Below are 18,804 nucleotides of genomic sequence, written 5' to 3'. Positions count from 1 at the left end.
CCTGAACTACAGCCAAAACGTTACACGATAGCGCGACCATTTTAGGCCCACCTTACTCACCGTCGTCCCTTTGGTGCTAATGGAAGAAGTTTCATTGAAATCGGTGTTATGTTTTTAAAGATATTCACATTTTAAAGTTTAGAACTATCTCCGAGGGAGGGAGGAGGAGGGGGAGGGAGGGAGGAGGGTGTAGGGAGGGAGGGGGTAGGGGGGAGGATAAGGGGGGTTGAGGGGGATGGAGTGGGTGGAGTGGAAGGGGGGGAGGGGAAGGGGAGAGGAGGGGAAGGAGCAAGGGGGGTAGGGGAGAGGAGGGAGGGGGGAAGGGGTTGAGGGTGGATAAGGGGGGATGTGGGGGGAGAGGAGGGGGGGAAGTTTGATGAGGAGGAGGGGGGAGGAGGGGGGAGGTGGGGGGGATGGGGGGAGAGGGGAAGGGAGGGTGGAAGGGGGCGGGGGGAGGGGAGTGGGGAGGAGGGAGTGCTGCACCAATGCAGGAGAGGTTTGGGTTCAACGGGTCCACTTGGTCTAGTCGCTTGTAATTGTGTCTTTGTAGGGGAGCTTTGGCCTTCCTCTCGGTCTCCGAGTATGTAGAGCACAAGAATAAACCTGAACCTGTATTTTCCAGTTGAGTTGGAGGGAAGGCAATTGATAGTGCTGCTACTTCACAGATGCAAGAAATTGCAGAGAGTTGTGGACGCAGCCCAGACCATCACACAAACCTACCTCCCTTCCACTGACTCCATCTACACCTCACGCTGCCTCGGCAAGGCCAGCAGCACAATCAAGGACCAGTCGCACCCTGGCCACTCCCTCTTCTCCCCTCTCCCATCGGGCAAGAGGTACAGAAGTGTGAAAACGCACACCTCCAGATTCAGGGACAGCTTCTTCCTGGCTGTTATCAGGCAACAATCCTACTACCAACTAGAGAGTGGTCCTGGCCTCCCATCTACCTCATTGGAGACCCTAGGAGTATCTTTAATTGGACATTACTGGACTTTACCTTGCACTAAGCGTCATTCCCTTTACCCTGCATCTGTACACTGTGGACTGCTCGATTGTAATCATGTATCGTCTAATTGTTTTCGAGCCTCAAACTGTGATCCACTCACCAGGCAAGTGGAGTATATTCAAGGTTTCAAGGTCAGTTTATTGTCTCGTGTACCGATTAAGGTGCAGTGAAATTTGAATTACCACACAGCCGTACAAAAAAAAAAAAGCAACAAGACACGCAACTAGATAAAAGTTAACATTACCATCCACCGCAGTGGATTGTCCACGTTTCTCATTGTGATGGAAGGCAATAAAGTCCAAACCTCTTCCTCTTTATTCTCCCGCGGTCGGGGCAGTCGAACCATCCGCAGTCGGGGCGATCGAAGCCCCCGCAGCCGGCTGTCGTAGCCCCCGCGTCGAGGCGGTCGAAGCTCCCGTGGCTTGGAGTTCCCGAAGTCGGTCTCTAACCAGAGACCGCGAGCTCCACGATGTTACAGGCCCGCCGTAGAGCTCAGAGCTCGATCCCTGGCAAAGGGATCGCGGGCTCCGTCATGTTAAGTCCGCAGGCTCCCGTGGCGGAGCTCTCGAAATCGATCTCCAGCAAAGGCCACCGACTCCTCGATGTTAGGCCGCAGTGCGGGCGGAGACACGATACGGAAAAAAAATCGCATCTCCGTCGAGGTAAGAGATTAGAAAACATTCCCCCCAAACCAACCCCCACATAAAACAAGCCAAAGAACACTAAAAACATACGTTCAACACGTACAAACAAACAACAAAGGAAGCAAGGGACGGACAGACTGTTGGCAAGGCAGCCATTGCTGGCGCCACCTGGTGGTCTATTCCAACACACGTCAGACTTTACTGTGGACTTCAAACTTTAGAGATACAGCATGGAAACAGGCCCTTCGGCCCACCGAGTCTGAGCTGACAAGCGATCCCCGCACACTAGAAGGATCCAACACACTAGCGACAATTTACAATTTTTACTGTAGCAAATTAGCCTGCAACCCTTTGGAGTGTGGGAGGAAACCAGAGCACCCTGGGAAAACCCGCACAGGTCACAGGAAGTACGTACAAACTCCGTACCGACACCACCCGTAGTCAGGATCGAACCCAGGTCACTGGCGCTGTGAGGCAGCAACTCTACTGCTGTGCCACTGTGCCACCCCTAAAATAGTCTTTCTGCTGACTGGGTGGCATGTGAGCGACCTTGGTACATGTGACAATAAACCCAACTAAAATCAAGCTGATCAATATTTTTCATTTATTCTTCATTATCTCTCTACATCATTGTTTATATCTCTCGTTTCCCTTATCCCTAACCAGTCTGAAGAAGGGTCTCGACCCGAAACGTCACCCATTCCTTCTCTCCCGAGATGCTGCCTGACCTGCTGAGTTACTCCAGCATTTTGTGAATAAATCGATTTGTACCAGCATCTGCAGTTATTTTCTTATACTACCCGTTCCTTCTCTCCAGAGATGCTGCCTGTCCCGCTGAGTTTTAGTTTAGTTTAATTTAGCTCAGAGATACAGCTTGGAAACAGGCCCTTTCGTCCCACCGGGTCCGCGCCGACCAGCGATCCCCGAGTATTAACACTATCCTACACCCACGAGGGACAATTTTTACATTTACCAAGCCAATTAACCTACAAACCTGCACGTCTTTGGAGTGTGGGAGGAAACCGAAGATCTCGGAGAAAACCCACGCTGGTCACGGGGTGAACGTTGGCGGCACGGTGGCGCAGCGGTAGAGTTGCTGCCTCACAGCGAATGCAGCGCCGGAGACTCAGGTTCGATCCTGACTACGGGCGCCGTCTGTACGGAGTTTGTACGTTCTCCCCGTGACCTGCGTGGGTTTTCTCCGAGATCTTCGGTTTCCTCCCACACTTCAAACACGTGCAGGTTTGTAGGTTAATTGACTTGGTAAATGTAAAAATTGGCCCTAGTGGGTGTAGGGTGGTGTTAGTGTGCGGGAATCGCTGGGCGGCGCGGACTTGGTGGGCCGAAGGGCCTGCTTCCGCGCTGTATCTCTAAATCTAAAAAACGTGCACACTCCGTACAGGCGGCATCTGTAGTCGGGATGGAACCCGGGTCTCGGGCGCTGCTTTCGCTGTAAGGCAGCAACTCTACCGCTGCGCCACCGTGACCGCCACGGTGCCTACCTGACTGCTAAATATCACAGTGGAGTGTTTGCTCAGTGTGATTTGGGATGGTACTCTCTCTAACGGTGTCTCTCCTTCACGCTGTAGGAAGTTGCTGTCAGTGCTGACGGAGTATGTGGACAACGCCAGCCGCGGCCACGACTGCATGCCTCTCAAACGAGCTTTCAAAGCATTGGAGTACATCTTCAAGTTCACAGTCCGTTCGAGATGCCTCTATTCGCAGTGAGTCCCTCCATTGCTTGGCCATAGAAACATCGAAACACAGAAAACCGGTGCAGGAAGAGGCCATTCGGCCCTTCGAGACAGCAGCGCCATTCAATATGATCGTAGCTGATCATCCAAAATCAAGTCAAGTCAAGCCAAGTCAAGTTTATTTGTCACATACATATACAAGATGTGCAGTGAAATGAAAGAGTTGTGAATCTGTGGAATTCTCTGCCTCAGAAGGCAGTGGAGGCCAATTCTCTGAATGCATTCAAGAGAGAGCTGGATAGAGCTCTTAAGGATTGCGGAGTCAGGGGGTATGGGGAGAAGGCAGGAACGGGGTACTGATTGAGAATGATCAGCCATGATCAGCCATGATCACATTGAATGGTGGTGCTGGCTCGAAGGGCCGAATGGCCTCCTCCTGCACCTATTGTCTATTGTCTATTGAAAGTGGCAACGCCTGCGGATTGTGCTAAAACTACAAAACAGAATAGAATTATTTTTTTTAACACAAAAAATAAATTAATACAGTAAATTAAATTAGTCCCTGGTGATATGAGAGTTAACAGTCCTGATGGCCTGTGGGAAGAAACTCCGTCTCATCCTCTCTGTTTTCACAGCGTGACAGCGGAGGCGTTTGCCTGACCGTAGCAGCTGGAACAGTCCGTTGCTGGGGTGGCAGGGGTCCCCCATAATGTTGCTGGCTCTGGATCTGCACCTCCTGATGTATAGGTCCTGCAGAATCAGTACCCCGTTCCTGCTTTCTCCCCATATTCTTTGATTCCGTTAGCCCCAAGAGCTACAGTGAATTGGCCTCCACTGCCTTCTGTGGCAGAGAATCCCACAGATTCACAACCCTCTGGGTGAGGAGAGTCGCCGTCGGCCAGAAGCATCGACAAATCGCCATGTTCCCTGGAATTCATGGCGGCCCGGTGGCGCAGCGGTATAGTTGCTGCCTTACACTGCTTGCAGCGCCGGAGACCCAGGTTCGATACCGACTACGAGTGCTGTCTGTGTGGAGTTTGTACGTACCAGATTGATTCCTGGGATGGCAGGACTTTCATATGAAGAAAGACTGGATAGACTCGGCTTGTACTCGCTGGAATTTAGAAGATTAAGGGGGTTCTTATAGAAACTTACAAAATTCTTAAGGCGTTGGACAGGCCAGATGCATGAAGATTGTTCCCGATGTTGGGGAAGTCCAGAACCAGGGGTCACAGTTTAAGGACCGAGATGAGAAAGTTTTTTTCACACAGAGAGTGGTGAATCTGTGGAATTCTCTGCCACAGAAGGTAGTTGAGGCCAGTTCATTGGCTATATTTAAGAGGGAGTTAGATGTGGCCCTTGTGGCTAAAGGGATCAGGGGGTATGGAGAGAACGCAGGTACGGGATACTGAGTTGGATGATCAGCCATGATCATATTGAATGGCGGTGCAGGCTCGAAGGGCCAAATGGCCTACTCCTGCACCTATTTTCTATGTTTCTATGTTTCTATGTTCTCCCCGTGACCTGCGTGGGTTTTCTCCGAGATCTTCGGTTTCCTCCCACACTCCAAAGACATGCAGGTTTGTAGGTTAATTGCCGTGGTATAAATGTAAAACTGTCCCCAGTGTGTGCAGGGTAGTGTTAGTGTGTGGGGATCGCTGGTCGGTGCAGACCCGGTGGACTGAAGGGCCTGATTCCCTGCGTTATATCTCTAAACCAAACTCAACTAATGAGGGTGGCACGGCGGCGCAGAGGTAGAGCTGGTAAGGTGCGAGATTACAAATGCGTTGCATCGGTTGAATTGGAAAGGGGAGAAGGATAATCCTTAAACTGTAAGGATCGCTGAACCAGATGGGAGGCATGCTACACAGGGCAGCACGGTGGCACAGCAGTCGAGTTGCAGCCTTACAGAGACTTGGGTTCGACCCTGTGACCACTGGGGTTTTCAACGGGTGCTCCGGTTTCCTCCCACATTCCAAAGACATGCAGGTTTATCGGTTAATTGGCTTCTGTATAGAGTCATAGAGTCATAGATTGATACAGTGTGGAAACAGGCCCTTCTGCCCAACTCGCCCACACCTGCCAACAATGTCCCAGCTACACTAGTCGCACCTGCCCGCGTTTGTTCCATATCCCTCCAAACCTGTCCTATCCATGTTTCTCTGGCATTCAAGAGAGAGCTAGATAGAGTTAAGAATAGCGGAGTCAGGGGGGTATGGGGAGAAGGCAGGAACGGGGAATTGAGAATGATCAGCCATGATGACATTGAATGGTGGTGCTGGCTCGAAGGACCAAATGGCCTCCTCCTGCACCTGTTGTCTATTGTCTATTTTCTATTGTCCCAGCCTCAACTACCTCCTCTGGCAGCTCGTTCCATATACCCACCACCCTTTGTATGAAAAAGTTACCCCTCAGATTCCTATTAAATCTTTTCCTCTTCACCTTGAACCTATGTCCTCTGGTTCTCGATTCACCTACTCTGGGCAAGAGACTCAGTGCATCTACCCGATCTATTCCTCTCATGATCTTATACACCTCTATAAGATCACCCTTCATCCTCCTGCGCTCCAAAGAATAGAGACCCAGCTTACTCAACCTCTCCTTGGTCAAAAGGTCTTTCGGCACTCTGGCCTTCATCAGTCAGAGCATTGAGTATAGACGTTGGGAACTCGTGTTGCAGTTGTATAAAACGTTGGTGAGGCCACACTGAGAATATTGTGTTCAGTTTTGGACGCCATGTTATAGGGCAGAACGAAAGGGTGTAGAGAAGATTTATGAGGATGTCGCCAGGACTCGAGGGCCTGAGCTACAGAGAGAGGTTGAGCAGGCTGGGACTCTATTTCGCTTGGAGCGCAGGAGGACGAGGGGTGATCTTATGGAGGAGTAAAAAATCATGAGAGGAATAGATCAGGTAGATGCCCAGAGTCTCTTGCACGGAGTAAGGGAATCGGGGACCAGAAGGCATAGGTTTAAGGTGAGGGGGGGAAAGATCTAGAAGGAACCTGAGTGGTATCTTTTTCATGGAAAAGGGTGTTGGGTGTATGGAAGAAGCTGCTGGAGGAGGTAGTTGAGCCAGGAACTATCTCAAGATTTAATAAACATTTAGATGGGTAGATGGGTAGGACAGGTTTAGATGGATATGGGTCAAATGCAGGCAAGTGGGACTAGTGTAGGTGGGACATGTTGGTCGGTGTGGGCAAGTTGGGCCAAAGGGCCTGTTTCCACGTGGTAAGACTATGACGCTACATTGTAATAAAATAAATACTATACATGAAAACAATCCAGCTGCCCACAGTCCACATAAAGTTCATAATTTCATGTCGTAGGAGCAGAATTAGGACATTTGGCCCATCGAATCTACTCCGCCATTCAATCATGGTTGATCTATCTTTCCCTCACAACCCCATTCCTCTGCCTTCTTCACATAACCCCTGACACCCGTACTAAGAGTATATCTAATGGGGCGGCACGGCACGGTGGTGCAGCGGTTGAATTGCTGCCTTACAGCGAATGCAACGCCGGAGTCCAGAACCAGGGGCCACACACACACAGTCCAAGAATAAAGGGGAGGCCATTTAAAGCTGAGGTGAGAAGAAACTTTTCCACCCAGAGAGTTGTGAATTTGTGGAATTCTCTGCCACAGAGGGCAGTGGAGACAAATTCACTGGATGAATTTAAAAGAGAGTTAGATAGAGCTCTAGGGGCTAGTGGGATCAAGGGATATGGGGAGAAGGCAGGCACGGGTTACAGATTGTGCATGATCAGCCGCGATCACAATGAATGGCGGTGCTGGCCCGAAGGGCCAAATGGCCTCCTCCTGCACCTATGTTTCTATGAACCCTTTCCAGCTTGATATCTTTCCTATAACATGGTGCCCAGAGCTAAATACAAAACTCTAAATGCGGCCTCGTCATATTGTCCCTGGTGTACATGACAGAACTAGTGCACAAGGGATACAACATGGGTGAGAATGGACATGGTACGGTTAGCAAGTTTGCAGATGACACGAAATTGGGTGGTATTGTAGCTAGTTAGGATGGTTGTCAGAAATTGCAGCAGAATCGTAATCAGTTGGTCAGGTGGGCTGAGGAATGGTTGATGGAATTTAATGCTGCAAAGAAATTGAGATGTTGCATTTTGGAGGCACTAACATGGGCAGAATCAGACATGATCACAATGAATGGCGGTGCTGGCTCGAAGGGCCAAATGGCCTCCTCCTGCACCTATTTTCTATGTTTCTAAGTTTCTAATCAAAATCTGCCAATCTCCACTGTAGTAATACCCAATAACCTGGCCTCCACAGCCATCTGTGGCAATCAATTCACGGATTCACACAATGGGTGGTGGGTGTATTGAACGGGCTGCTGGAGGGGGTAGTTGAGGCAGGGACCTTTGTAATGTTTAGGCAGGTACATGGCTAGGGCAGTTTGGGAGGGGTAATTGATCAAGCTTGAAAGGGTTCAGTAAAGACTTACGAGGATGTTGCCAAGACTAGAGGGTGTGAGGTCTCGTCTAGAGGTCGAGTAGGCTGGGTCTCTATTCCATGGAGCGTAGGAGAACTAGAGGGACTAGGTAGGGTAGCTGGGACATTGTTGGCCAGTGTGGGCGAGTTAGGCCGAAGGGCCTGTTTCCACACAATATCAATCTATGACTCTATGACTCTATAGACAATAGACAATAGACAATATGTGCAGGAGGAGGCCATTCGGCCCTTCGAGCCAGCATCGCCATTCAATGTGATCATGGCTGATCATTCTCAATCAGTACCCCGTTCCTGCCTTCTCCCCATACCCCCTGACTCCGCTATCCTTAAGAGCTCTATCCAGCTCTCTCTTGAATGCATTCAGAGAATTGGTCTCCACTGCCTTCTGAGGCAGAGAATTCCACAGATTCACAACTCTCTGACTGAAAATGTTTTTCCTCATCTCAGTTCTAAATGGCCTACCCCTTATTCTTAAACTGTGGCCCCTGGTTCTGGACTCCCCCAACATTGGGAACATGTTTCCTGCCTCTAACGTGTCCAACCCCTTAATAATCTTATACGTTTCGATAAGATCTCCTCTCATCCTTCTAAATTCCAGTGTATACAAGCCTATATGCCAAATTGCCAAATGCAGACTGGTGTGATTAGTGTTAGTTTAGTTTAGTTTATTGTCAGGTGTACTGAGGTACAGTGAAAAGCCATTAAAGTGTAGATGGGACATGTGTGGGCAAGTTGGGCCGAAGGGCCCGTATGACTCTGTGACTGTATGGATGACTATGCCTCTTTTCACCATCCTCTGACTAAATAAACTCCTCCACATCTCCTTTCTAAAGGTATAAAGGATAAACGGTACAACATTTAGTGCAAAAATATAACACTGAAGTCTGATAGTCCAATTAAAGCAACATGACTTTCCCAATCTATTGTCTATTGTCTACCTGACAATAGATAGAGCTAGATAGAGCTCTTAAGGATAGCGGAGTCAGGGGGTGTGGGGAGAAGGCAGGAACGGGGTACTGATTGAGAACGATCAGCCATGATCACATTGAATGGTGGTGCTGGCTCAAAGGGCCGAATTGCCTACTCCTGCACCTATTGTCTATTGTCTATTGACCTGTCTGTCCTGGGCCTCCTCCATTGTCAGAGTGAGGCCCAGCGCAAATTGGAGGAACAGCACCTCATATTTCGCTTGGGCAGTTTGCACCCCACTGGTATGAACATTGACTTCTCTAACTTCAGATAGTCCCTGCTTTCCCTCTCTTTCCCCTCCCGCTTCCCAGTTCTCCCACTAGTCTTCCTGTCTCCGACTACATCCTGTCTTTGTCCCGCCCCCTCCCCTGACTTCGGTCTGAAGAAGGGTCTCGACCCGAAAGTTCACCCATTCCTTCTCTCCCGAGATGCTGCCTGACCCGCCGAGTTACTCCTGCATTTTGTGTCTACCTTCGATTTAAACCAGCATCCGCAGGGGGTCTTTTTCCGAAACATGACTTGAGTGTTTGATATTTCCATCTTGGGGAAGGAAGGTTGTGATTGGGGACCTCAGTGATGTCAGGGGCAGGGGTAATGGCATGGTTAACCATCTGTTGCCTTGTTTCAGGCTCTATGAGGGCAAGGAGACGAAGCAGTACCAAGATTCAGTGCGAATACTACTGGAGAAATTCAATGTCCTGATGAAGTCACCACTGGAAGGCAACATTTTGCTGATGCAGGTAAGTAAACATGAGGAAGCAGAGTTGGAATCAGGGGAACACTTGTCCATGGATGTGCTCATAGAGTCCTGGTTTATTTTGTTTAGTTTATTGTCACGTGTACCGAGCGACAGTGAAAAGCAGTGAAAAATGAAAAAGCAGTGGAATTCATTGCCACAGAAGGCAGCGGAGGCCAAGTCAATGGATATTTTTAAGGCAGAGGTGGATAGATTCTTGTCTGAAAAGATTCCTTCTCTCCAGAGATGCTGCCTGTCCCGCTGAGTCCAGAACCAGGGGTCACAGCTTAAGAATAAAGGGTAGGCCATTTAGCACTGAGATGAGGAAAAACCTTTTTCACCCAGAGAGTTGTGAATCTGTGGAATTCTCTGCCTCAGAAGGCGGTGGAGGCCAATTCACTGGATGCTTTCAAGGGAGAGTTAGATAGAGTTCTAGGGGCTAATGGAATCAAGGGATATGGGGAGAAGGCAGGAACGGGGTACTGATTGTGGATGATCAGCCATGATCACATTGAATGGCGGTGCTGGCTCGAAGGTACGACTGACCTATTCCTGCACCTATTGTCTATGTTTCTATGTTGATGCATGTGTTGGTCAGCACAATGCCCTGATATCTCGTAACCTCATCGGATTCCCTTTCTCTTCCCATTCCAGGGAGCTTCCCTCAAGTACTTGCCGACGATACTTCAAGACGTAGCGACGACCTTTGATCCGGTCTTACTGAGGTAAGCGATGTGGACGAAGTTGAAGAAAGCTAATGGCATGTTGGCCTTCATAACGAGAGGATTTCAGTATAGGAGTAAAGAGGTCCTTCTGCAGTTGGACAGGCTCCTGGTGAGACCGCACCTGGAGTACTGTGCACAGTTTTGGTCTCCTAATTTGAGGAAGGACATCCTTGCTATTGTGGCAGTGCAGCGTAGGGCCACCAGGTTAATCCCCGGGATGGCGGGACTGTCATATGAGGAAAACTTGGAAACACTGGGCTTGTATTCACTGGAGTTCAGAAGGATTAGAGGGGATCTTATAGAGACATACAAAATTATAAAAGGACTGGACAAGCTAGATGCAGGAATAATGTTCCCAATGTTGGGCGAGTCCAGAACCAAGGGCTACAGTCTTAGAATAAAGGGGAGGTCATTTAGAACTGAGGTGAGAAGGAACTTATTCACCCAGAGAGTTGCGAATTTGTGGAATTCTCTGCCACAGAGGGCAGTGGAGGCCAAATCACTGGATGAATCTAAGAGAGAGTTAGATAGAGCTCTGCGGGCTAGAGGAATCAAGGGATATGGGGAGAAGGCAGGAACGGGGTACTGATTGTGGATGATCAGCCATGATCACAATGAATGGCGGTGCCGGCTTGAAGGGCTGAATGGCCTCCTCCTGCACCTATGTTTCTATGTTTCTATAAATGCTTGATGAAAGCATCACGGGAACCGAGGATATTTGCAGTTAACACGCATACCATTTGATGGAGCATTTGCATTCTCAGCACAGGGCTTCCGAAAGACCACGGGCTTAATTATTTCATGTTGAAGAACCTTGCGCTTTTATTTTCCATTCTTCAAAGCCAAGTCTCGCTGCACTTTGTGCAGAGATATGCCAACCTCTTGAAATTAATTTATTTTCCCCCAATATATTTATCGCTGCTGCGTGCAGCTCTGTGTCCAACGTCAGTTATGCCGTCACTGGCCCTGGGTTCAACTCCCCTTGATTGAGCTGCCGCCACAGCTCAATGGCGACCCCTTCAATTAACCCCGCTAACCCCTCGTGCTTTCCCTTTTCACTTGCTTCCTTGATTTAACTCTGGTTTCTTCCTTGTTTTGCATCATTCATCTTGCCTGGTGCTCGCAGTGCCAGATGAGTAATGCGGGGAGTGGACGTGCAGTGGGAACAACGATCAAATAGTCATAGTCACGTATCCTGGAGCACACTGCGTAAGGCGACACGGTGGCGCAGCGGCAGAGTTGCTGCCTCACAGTGCCAGAGACCCCCGGTTCGATCCCGACCACGGGCGCTGTCTGTACGGAGTTTGTACCTTCTCCCCGCGAACGGGTGGGTTTTCTCCAGGTGCTCCGGTTTCACCGAGTCCCACAGTGTGGAAACAGGCCCTTCGGCCCGTCTTGCCCACACCGACCTACACGCCCCATCTACACTAGTCCCACCCGCCTGCGTTTGGCCCGTATCCCTCTAAACCTGTCCTATCCATGTACCTGTCCAAATGTTTCCTGAATCGTTGCAAGAGGATTTGAGTATAGGAGCAGGGAGGTTCTGCTGCAGTTGTACAGGGCCTTGGTGAGACCGCACCTGGAGTATTGTGTACAGTTTTGGGAATCTGAGGAAAGACATTCTAGCCTTAGAGGGAGTACAGAGAAGGTTCACCAGATTGATCCCTGGAATGGCAGGACTTCCATATGAAGAAAGACTGGATAGACTAGGCTTATACTCGCTGGAATTTAGAAGACTTAGGGGGGATCTTATTGAAACATATAAAATTCTTAAGGGGTTGGAGAGGCTAGATGCGGGAAGATTGTTCCCGATGTTGGGGAAGTCCAGAACCAGGGTTCACAGCTTAAGGATAAGGGGGAAGTCTTTCAGGACCGAGATGAGAAAACATTTCTTCACACAGAGAGTGGTGAGTCTGTGGAATTCTCTGCCACAGAAGGTAGTTGAGGCCAGTTCATTGGCTATATTTCATATTTTCATATTTATTTCATATTTTAGATACAGCGCGGAAACAGGCCTTTTCGGCCCACCAAGTCCGGGCCGCCCAGTGGTCCCCGCACACTAACACTATCCTACACACACTAGGGACAATTTTTACATTTACCCAGTCAATTAACCTACATACCTGTATGTCTTTGGAGTGTGGGAGGAAACCGAAGATCTCGGAGAAAACCCACGCAGGTCACGGGGAGAACGTACAAACTCCTTACAGTACAGCACCCGTAGTCAGGATCGAACTTGAGTCTCCGGCGCTGCATTCGCTGTAAAGCAGCAACTCTACCGTTGCGCCACCGTTGCGCCACCGTGCCGCCCTATTTAAGAGGGAGTTAGATGTGGCCCTTGTGGCTAAAGGGATCAGGGGGTATGGAGAGAAGGCAGGTACAGGTTACAGAGCTGGATGATCAGCCATGATCATATTGAGTGGCGGTGCAGGCTCGAAGGGCTGAATGGCCTACTCCTGCACCTATTTTCTATGTTTCTATGTTTCTATGTTGCGATAGTAACTGCCTGAATTACCTCCTCCGGCAGCTCGTTCCACACACCAACCACCCTTTGTGTGAAAAGGTTACCCCTCAGAATTTATTTAATATTACTGCTATGATTTTATTTCCTCATATTCAGTAGACAATAAACAATAGGTGCAGGAGTAGGCCAATCGGCCCTTCCAGCCAGCACCGCCATTCACCGTGATCATGGCTGATCATCCACAATCAGTACCCCGTTCCTGCCTTCTCCCCATATCCCCTGACTCCGCTATCATTAAGAGCTCTATCTTACTCTCCCTTGAAAACCTCTCTCTTTCTCCTGCATCTAGTTTGTCCTGTCCTTTCATAATGTTATACGTCTCTATAAGATCCCCTCTGATCCTTCTAAACTCCGGTGAATACAAGCCCAGCCTTTCCAATCTTTCGTCATATGTCAGTCCCGGCTGACATACATGACATATATGACATATCTCAGTGTCAGAGGCCTGGGTTCCATCCTGACCTCTGTGTCTGTGTGGAGTTTGCACGTTCTCCCTGTCACAACGTGAGTTTTCTCCGGGTAGTTTAGTTTAGAGAAACCGCGCGGAAACAGGCCCTTCGGCCCACCGAGTCCGCGGGTGTGTTCGGGGAGTGGGGCCGAGTGTGTTTGGGGAGCGGGGCTGAGTGTGCTGGCTGGGAGAGGTCACGTGGGGCGCGGGGCGGTGACGTCACCTTGTCCTGTATTTGGGAGTTAGAAAGTTGGCAACCCTATACTGCACCGAAACAGGCCTTTCGGCTCAACTTGCCCATGCCGACCAACATGCCCCATCTACGCTCGCCCCACCTGCCCATTTTAACATGGAAATATAGAAACATAGAAAATAGGTGCAGGAGGAGGCCATTCGGCCCTTCCAGCCAGCACTGCCATTCAATATGATCATGGATGATCATCCAAAATCAGTACCCCGTTCCTGCTTTCTCCCCATATCCTTTGATTCCGTTAGCCCTAAGAGATATATCTATCTCTTGAAAACATCAAATGTTTGGCACATCTCTCGTTTGTTTGTTTGTTTGTTCCTGAACTACAGCCAAAACGGTACACGATAGCGCGACAATTTTAGGCCCACCTTACTCACCGTCGTCCCTTTGGAGCTAATGGAAGAAGTTTCATTGAAATCGGTGTCATATTTTTAAAGTTATTCACATTTTAAAGTTTAAATTAATGATAACGAAGTCAAGGGATATGGGTAGAAGGCAGGAACGGGTTACTGATTGTGGATGATCAGCCATGATCACATTGAATGGTGGAGCTGGCTCGAAGGGCCGAATGGGGTAAAAAGTTACCCCTCAGATTCCTATTAAATCTTTTCCCCTTCACCTTCAACCTATGTCCTCTGGTCCTCGATTCACCTACTCTGGGGAAGAGACTGTGCGTCTACCTGATTTATTCCTCTCATGATTTTGCACGTCTCTATAAGATCACCCCCTTCATTCTCCTGCGCTCCAAGGAATAGAGTCCCAGCCTGCTCAACTTCTGCCTTGGCAGAGATATCCAAGGTTGAAAATGCATCCGAGTCCAAAAATTCTGTTGTCATAATAAACTGTGGGCATATTTAATGTTTGCAATTTTGTTCTTCTCAAAACCCGATACAGTGCGGAGATTTTTTGGCTCAGTGAACACTGAGGAGAAAATATATACCGTTTGATTCTCATAATCGGTACTAAATATTGCAATAACAGGTCCAACAGAGTATGCTGTCCCATTAATATTCCTTGGCTTCAGATTCAGAATACAGCCAGAATACTAGGATGTTGCCAGGACTAGAGGGACTGAGCCATAGGGAGAGGTTGAGTAGGCTGGGTCTGTTCCCTGGAGTGCAGGAGGATGAGGGTTGATCTAATCATCTATACACTAAAACTCACGTTTGTTTGTTTGTTTGTTTGTTCCTGAACTACAGCCAAAGTGGTGCACGATAGCACGACAATTTTAGGCCCACCTTACTCACCGTTCGTCCCTTTGGTTCTAATGGAAGAAGTTTCATTGAAATTGGTGTTATATTTTTTAACTTATTCACATTTTAAGGTTTAAATCTATTTCCTAGGGAGGGAGGGGGGAGGGTTGGAGGGAGGGAGGAGGGGATAAGGAGAGGAGGGGGGAAGGAGGGAGGGTGGTGGGGGGGGGGAAGGAGAGGCTGCTGCACCAATGCAGGAGAGGTTTGGGCCCAACTGGTCCACTTGGTCTAGTGGTGTGTAAGATCATGAGAGGAATAGATCAGGTTTAGTTTTGTCTATTATTGTCACGTGTACCGAGCGAGGTACAGTGAAAAGCTTTTTTGTGGCGTGTGCTAACCAGTCAAAGAAACCCCTCATCCACCCGATCACCCCCTCATCCACCCGATCACCCCCTCATCCTCTCGTGCTCCAGCGAATCCAAAACCATGAGAGGAATAAATCAGGTAGACGCACAGTCTCTTTACCAGCGTAGGGGTATCCACGACCAGAGGACATAGGTTTAAGGTGAAGGGGAAAAGATTTAATTGGAATCTGAGGGGTGCAAAGGCTGGCTCCGTCCTGGGGGGGAGGGGGTTGGGGGGGGGGGGGGTGGAGTTAGAATCATTGGGGGGTGGTCTTGAAGGGGAGGATGCTCCTCAAACTGCGGAGCATCATGGACAATACAGCACCCCCCTCCTCCGTGACACACTGGTCAACCTGAGGAGCACCTTCAGCAACAGACTGGTCCCACCGAGATGCAGCACAGAACGCCACAGGAGATCCTTCTTCCCTGTGGCTATCAAACTGCACAACTCCTCCCCCTTCTGTTGTGGGGTAGACTGAGACTGACTCTCCCTCCCCAATCTTTGCACATCCCTAATCAGCCATGATCACATTGAATGGTGGTGCTGGCTCGAAGGGCTGAATGGCCTTCTCCTGCACCTATTGTCTATTGTCTATGGTCTTTTTTTTTTAATGTTGTCTGTTGTCTGTTGTCTAGTGTCGAGTGTCTAGTGTCGAGTGTCTAGTGTCCAGTGTTTATTGTCTAGTGTCTGTTGTCTGTTGTCTATTGTCTATGTTTCTATGTTCTATGTTTCTATGTCTAATGTCTGTTGTCAGTTGTCAGTTGTCTGCTGTCTGTTGTTTGTTGTCTATTGTCTATTGTCTATTGTCTATTGTCTATTGTCTGTTGTCTATTGTCTATAATCTGTTGTCTGTTGTCTGTTGTCTGTTGTCTGCTGTCTGTTGTCGATTATCTGTTGTCTGTTGTCCATTGTCTGCTGTCTGTTGTCTGTTGTCTGTTGTCTGTTCTCTGTTGTCGATTGTTTGTTGTCTGTTGTCTGTTGTCAGTTGTCTGCTGTCTGCTGTCTGTTCTCTGTTGTCGATTGTCTGTTGTCTATTGTCTGTTGTCTGTTGTCTGCAGTCTGTTGTCTGTTGTCTGTTGTCTGTTGTCTGCAGTCTGTTGTCTGCTGTCTGTTGTCTGTCCTTTCCACTTGTCACTCTATTTTCATGTTTCATGTTTTTTGGGTGTTTTTATGACTGTCGGCAGATCAATTGATCCCTCCTGAGATAAATAAAGTTTCATCGTATCGTATCGTATCGTACATTAAATAATCCAGAGATGAATGAACTGGCAGCCTTGAGAGAGGCCGGAAGATGGTAAATGCAAAAGGGATAGGTAGTTTGTTCTGGAAATCCCCCTCGCACCGAGATAACGCAATGAGAAAGAATCCCATTCACCAGGCGTCACGGCGGCGCAGCGGTAGAGTTGCTGCCTCACAGCGCGGGAGACCCAGGTTCGATCCCGACTACGGGTGCCGTCTGTACGGAGTTTGTACGTTCTCCCCGTGACCCGCGTGGGTTTTCTCCGGGCGCTGCGGTTTCCTCCCACACTCCAAAGACTTGTAGGTTTAATTAGCTTCGGTATAATTGCAAATTGGAACTTTCTCCTTGGTGTGTGTAGGGTGGTGTCAGTGTGCGGCGATCGCTGGTCGGCGCGGACTCGGTGGGCCGAGGGGGGCCTGTTCTCCAAAGTCGGACCTCACCTCGTTGTTTGATGCCATGCAATAAACAACAACGGATATGAAATTGGGGGGGAAAAAAAACCTTGTGATGTTGTATTGAGGGCGTGCAGCGTAGGTTTACTAGGTTAATTCCCGGAATGGCGGGACTGTCATATCATATCATATCATATCATATCATATATATACAGCGCGGAAACAGGCCTTTTCGGCCCACCAAGTCCACGCCGCCCAGCGATCCCCGCACATTAACACTATCCTACACCCACTAGGGACAATTTTTTACATTTACCCAGTCAATTAACCTACATACCTGTACGTCTTTGGAGACGTATGTTGAAAGACTGGAGCGACTAGGCTTGTATACACTGGAATTTAGAAGGATGAGAGGAGATCTTTTCGAAACATATAGGATTATTAAGGGGTCGGACACGTTAGAGGCAGGAAACATGTTCCCAATGTTGGGGGAGTCCAGAACCAGGGGCCACAGTTTAAGAATAAGGGGTAGGCCATTTAGAACGGAGAGGAGAGTTGTGAATCTGTGGAATTCTCTGCCTCAGAAGGCAGTGGAGGCCAATTCTCTGAATGCATTCAAGAGAGAGCTGGATAGAGCTCTTAAGGATAGCGGAGTCAGGGGGTATGGGGAGAAGGCAGGAACGGGGTACTGATTGAGGATGATCAGCCATGATCACATTGAATGGCGGTGCTGGCTCGAAGGGCCGAATGGCCTCCTCCTGCACCTATTGTCTATTGTTTATTCTATTTATTTTTAATTGCCAGATCTTCCAGCTACATTGGATTAATATTCAATGATCCTGACACCATTATGGCGCCTCATTAATATTTAATATCCTCAAAATGTGCTGATATCTCCCTAATGCTCCGAATGTGCTGATGCATATCTTGAGTGTGCGATGCCTCCTTTGCCAACATGCCATTGTTTCCCTTTTTGTTGTTGCTTTGTTTCGTAGCCACTTGTTGCACGATTTCTTCAGGAGCCTTCTTCCGGATCGACTGATGAAGCACAAGTTGCAGTCGATGACGGCTATCGTGGGCACCCAGCTGTTCGAGAGGGAAGGTAAGGACCTTCTGACACAACCGTGCCCGAGGGAGGGTTGTAACTCTGAGGGTCTATGAGAGCGTGGTCAGACCGCATGTGGTGCATCGTGAGCAGCTTTGGGCCCCGTATCTCAGAGAGGATTCAAGGGATGCGGGGAGAAGGCAGGAACGGGGTACTGATTGTGGACGATCAACCATTATCTAACCGGAACATTATTTAGCCCCCAGCTCTGGGGAAGAATCTCAGAGAACATTAAAACAATGCAGCCAGCGGGAAACTCAAAAAGGGGATTCACAACAGATTGCTTCACGTGGATGGGAGAGAGGGGGCAATTTGCACCTACAGGGAGTGTCGAGGCAAATAGTATTGATCCGTTCGTATTGAGGGGAATCTAGAACTCGATGGTGTGGCTATATCCCACCACTGGTCACATCGTTTGCCATCTCCGCCCCTGAGGGTCAGGAATAGAAGATTCTTAAGGGATTGGACCGCTAGAGGCAGGAAACATGTTCGTATGTTGAAAGACTGGAGCGACTGGGCTTGTATACACTGGAATTTAGAAGGATGAGAGGGAATCTTATTGAAACATATATGATTATTAAGGGGTTGGACATGTTAGAGGCAGGAAACATGTTTCTGATGTTGGGGGAAGTCCAGAACTTGGGGCCACAGTTTAAGAATAAGGGGTAGGCCATTTAGGACTGAGATAAGGAAAAACTTTTTCACTCAGAGAATTGTGAATCTGTGGAATTCTCTGTCACAGAAGGCAGTGGAGGCCAATTCTCTGGATGCTTTGAAGAGAGAATTATAGGGCTCTTAAAGATAGCGGAGTCAAGGGATATGGGGAGAGGGCAGGAACGGGGTACTGATTGTGGACGATCAGCCATGATCACGGTAAATGGCAATGCTGGCTCGAAGGGCCGAATGGCCTACTCCTGCACCTATTGTCTATTGTCTAAGGATGTGCTGGCATTGGAGAAGGTCCAGAGGACGTTTATCGGAACGATCCCA

At 48.9% G+C, this 18,804-nt stretch overlaps 1 protein-coding gene across 1 annotated transcript in view; it reads left to right on the top strand.

The window, feature by feature from the left end:
• The window catches only part of LOC144598346 (dedicator of cytokinesis protein 2-like), an 894,447-nt gene that overhangs the window by 268,154 nt on the left and 607,489 nt on the right, over window positions 1-18,804 (top strand). Inside the window, exons 22-25 of the mRNA XM_078408406.1 lie at window positions 3,240-3,374; window positions 9,425-9,536; window positions 10,187-10,257; window positions 17,705-17,811. Of these exons, the coding sequence (XP_078264532.1) occupies window positions 3,240-3,374; window positions 9,425-9,536; window positions 10,187-10,257; window positions 17,705-17,811 (425 nt within the window). The remainder of the gene's footprint in view (window positions 1-3,239; window positions 3,375-9,424; window positions 9,537-10,186; window positions 10,258-17,704; window positions 17,812-18,804) is intronic.

This window comes from Rhinoraja longicauda, chromosome 1, assembly GCF_053455715.1.
Source record: "Rhinoraja longicauda isolate Sanriku21f chromosome 1, sRhiLon1.1, whole genome shotgun sequence".
NCBI lineage: Eukaryota > Metazoa > Chordata > Chondrichthyes > Rajiformes > Arhynchobatidae > Rhinoraja > Rhinoraja longicauda.
The sequence above is the reverse complement of the archived record's forward strand: the minus strand, read 5'-3'. Positions and strand labels throughout refer to the sequence as shown.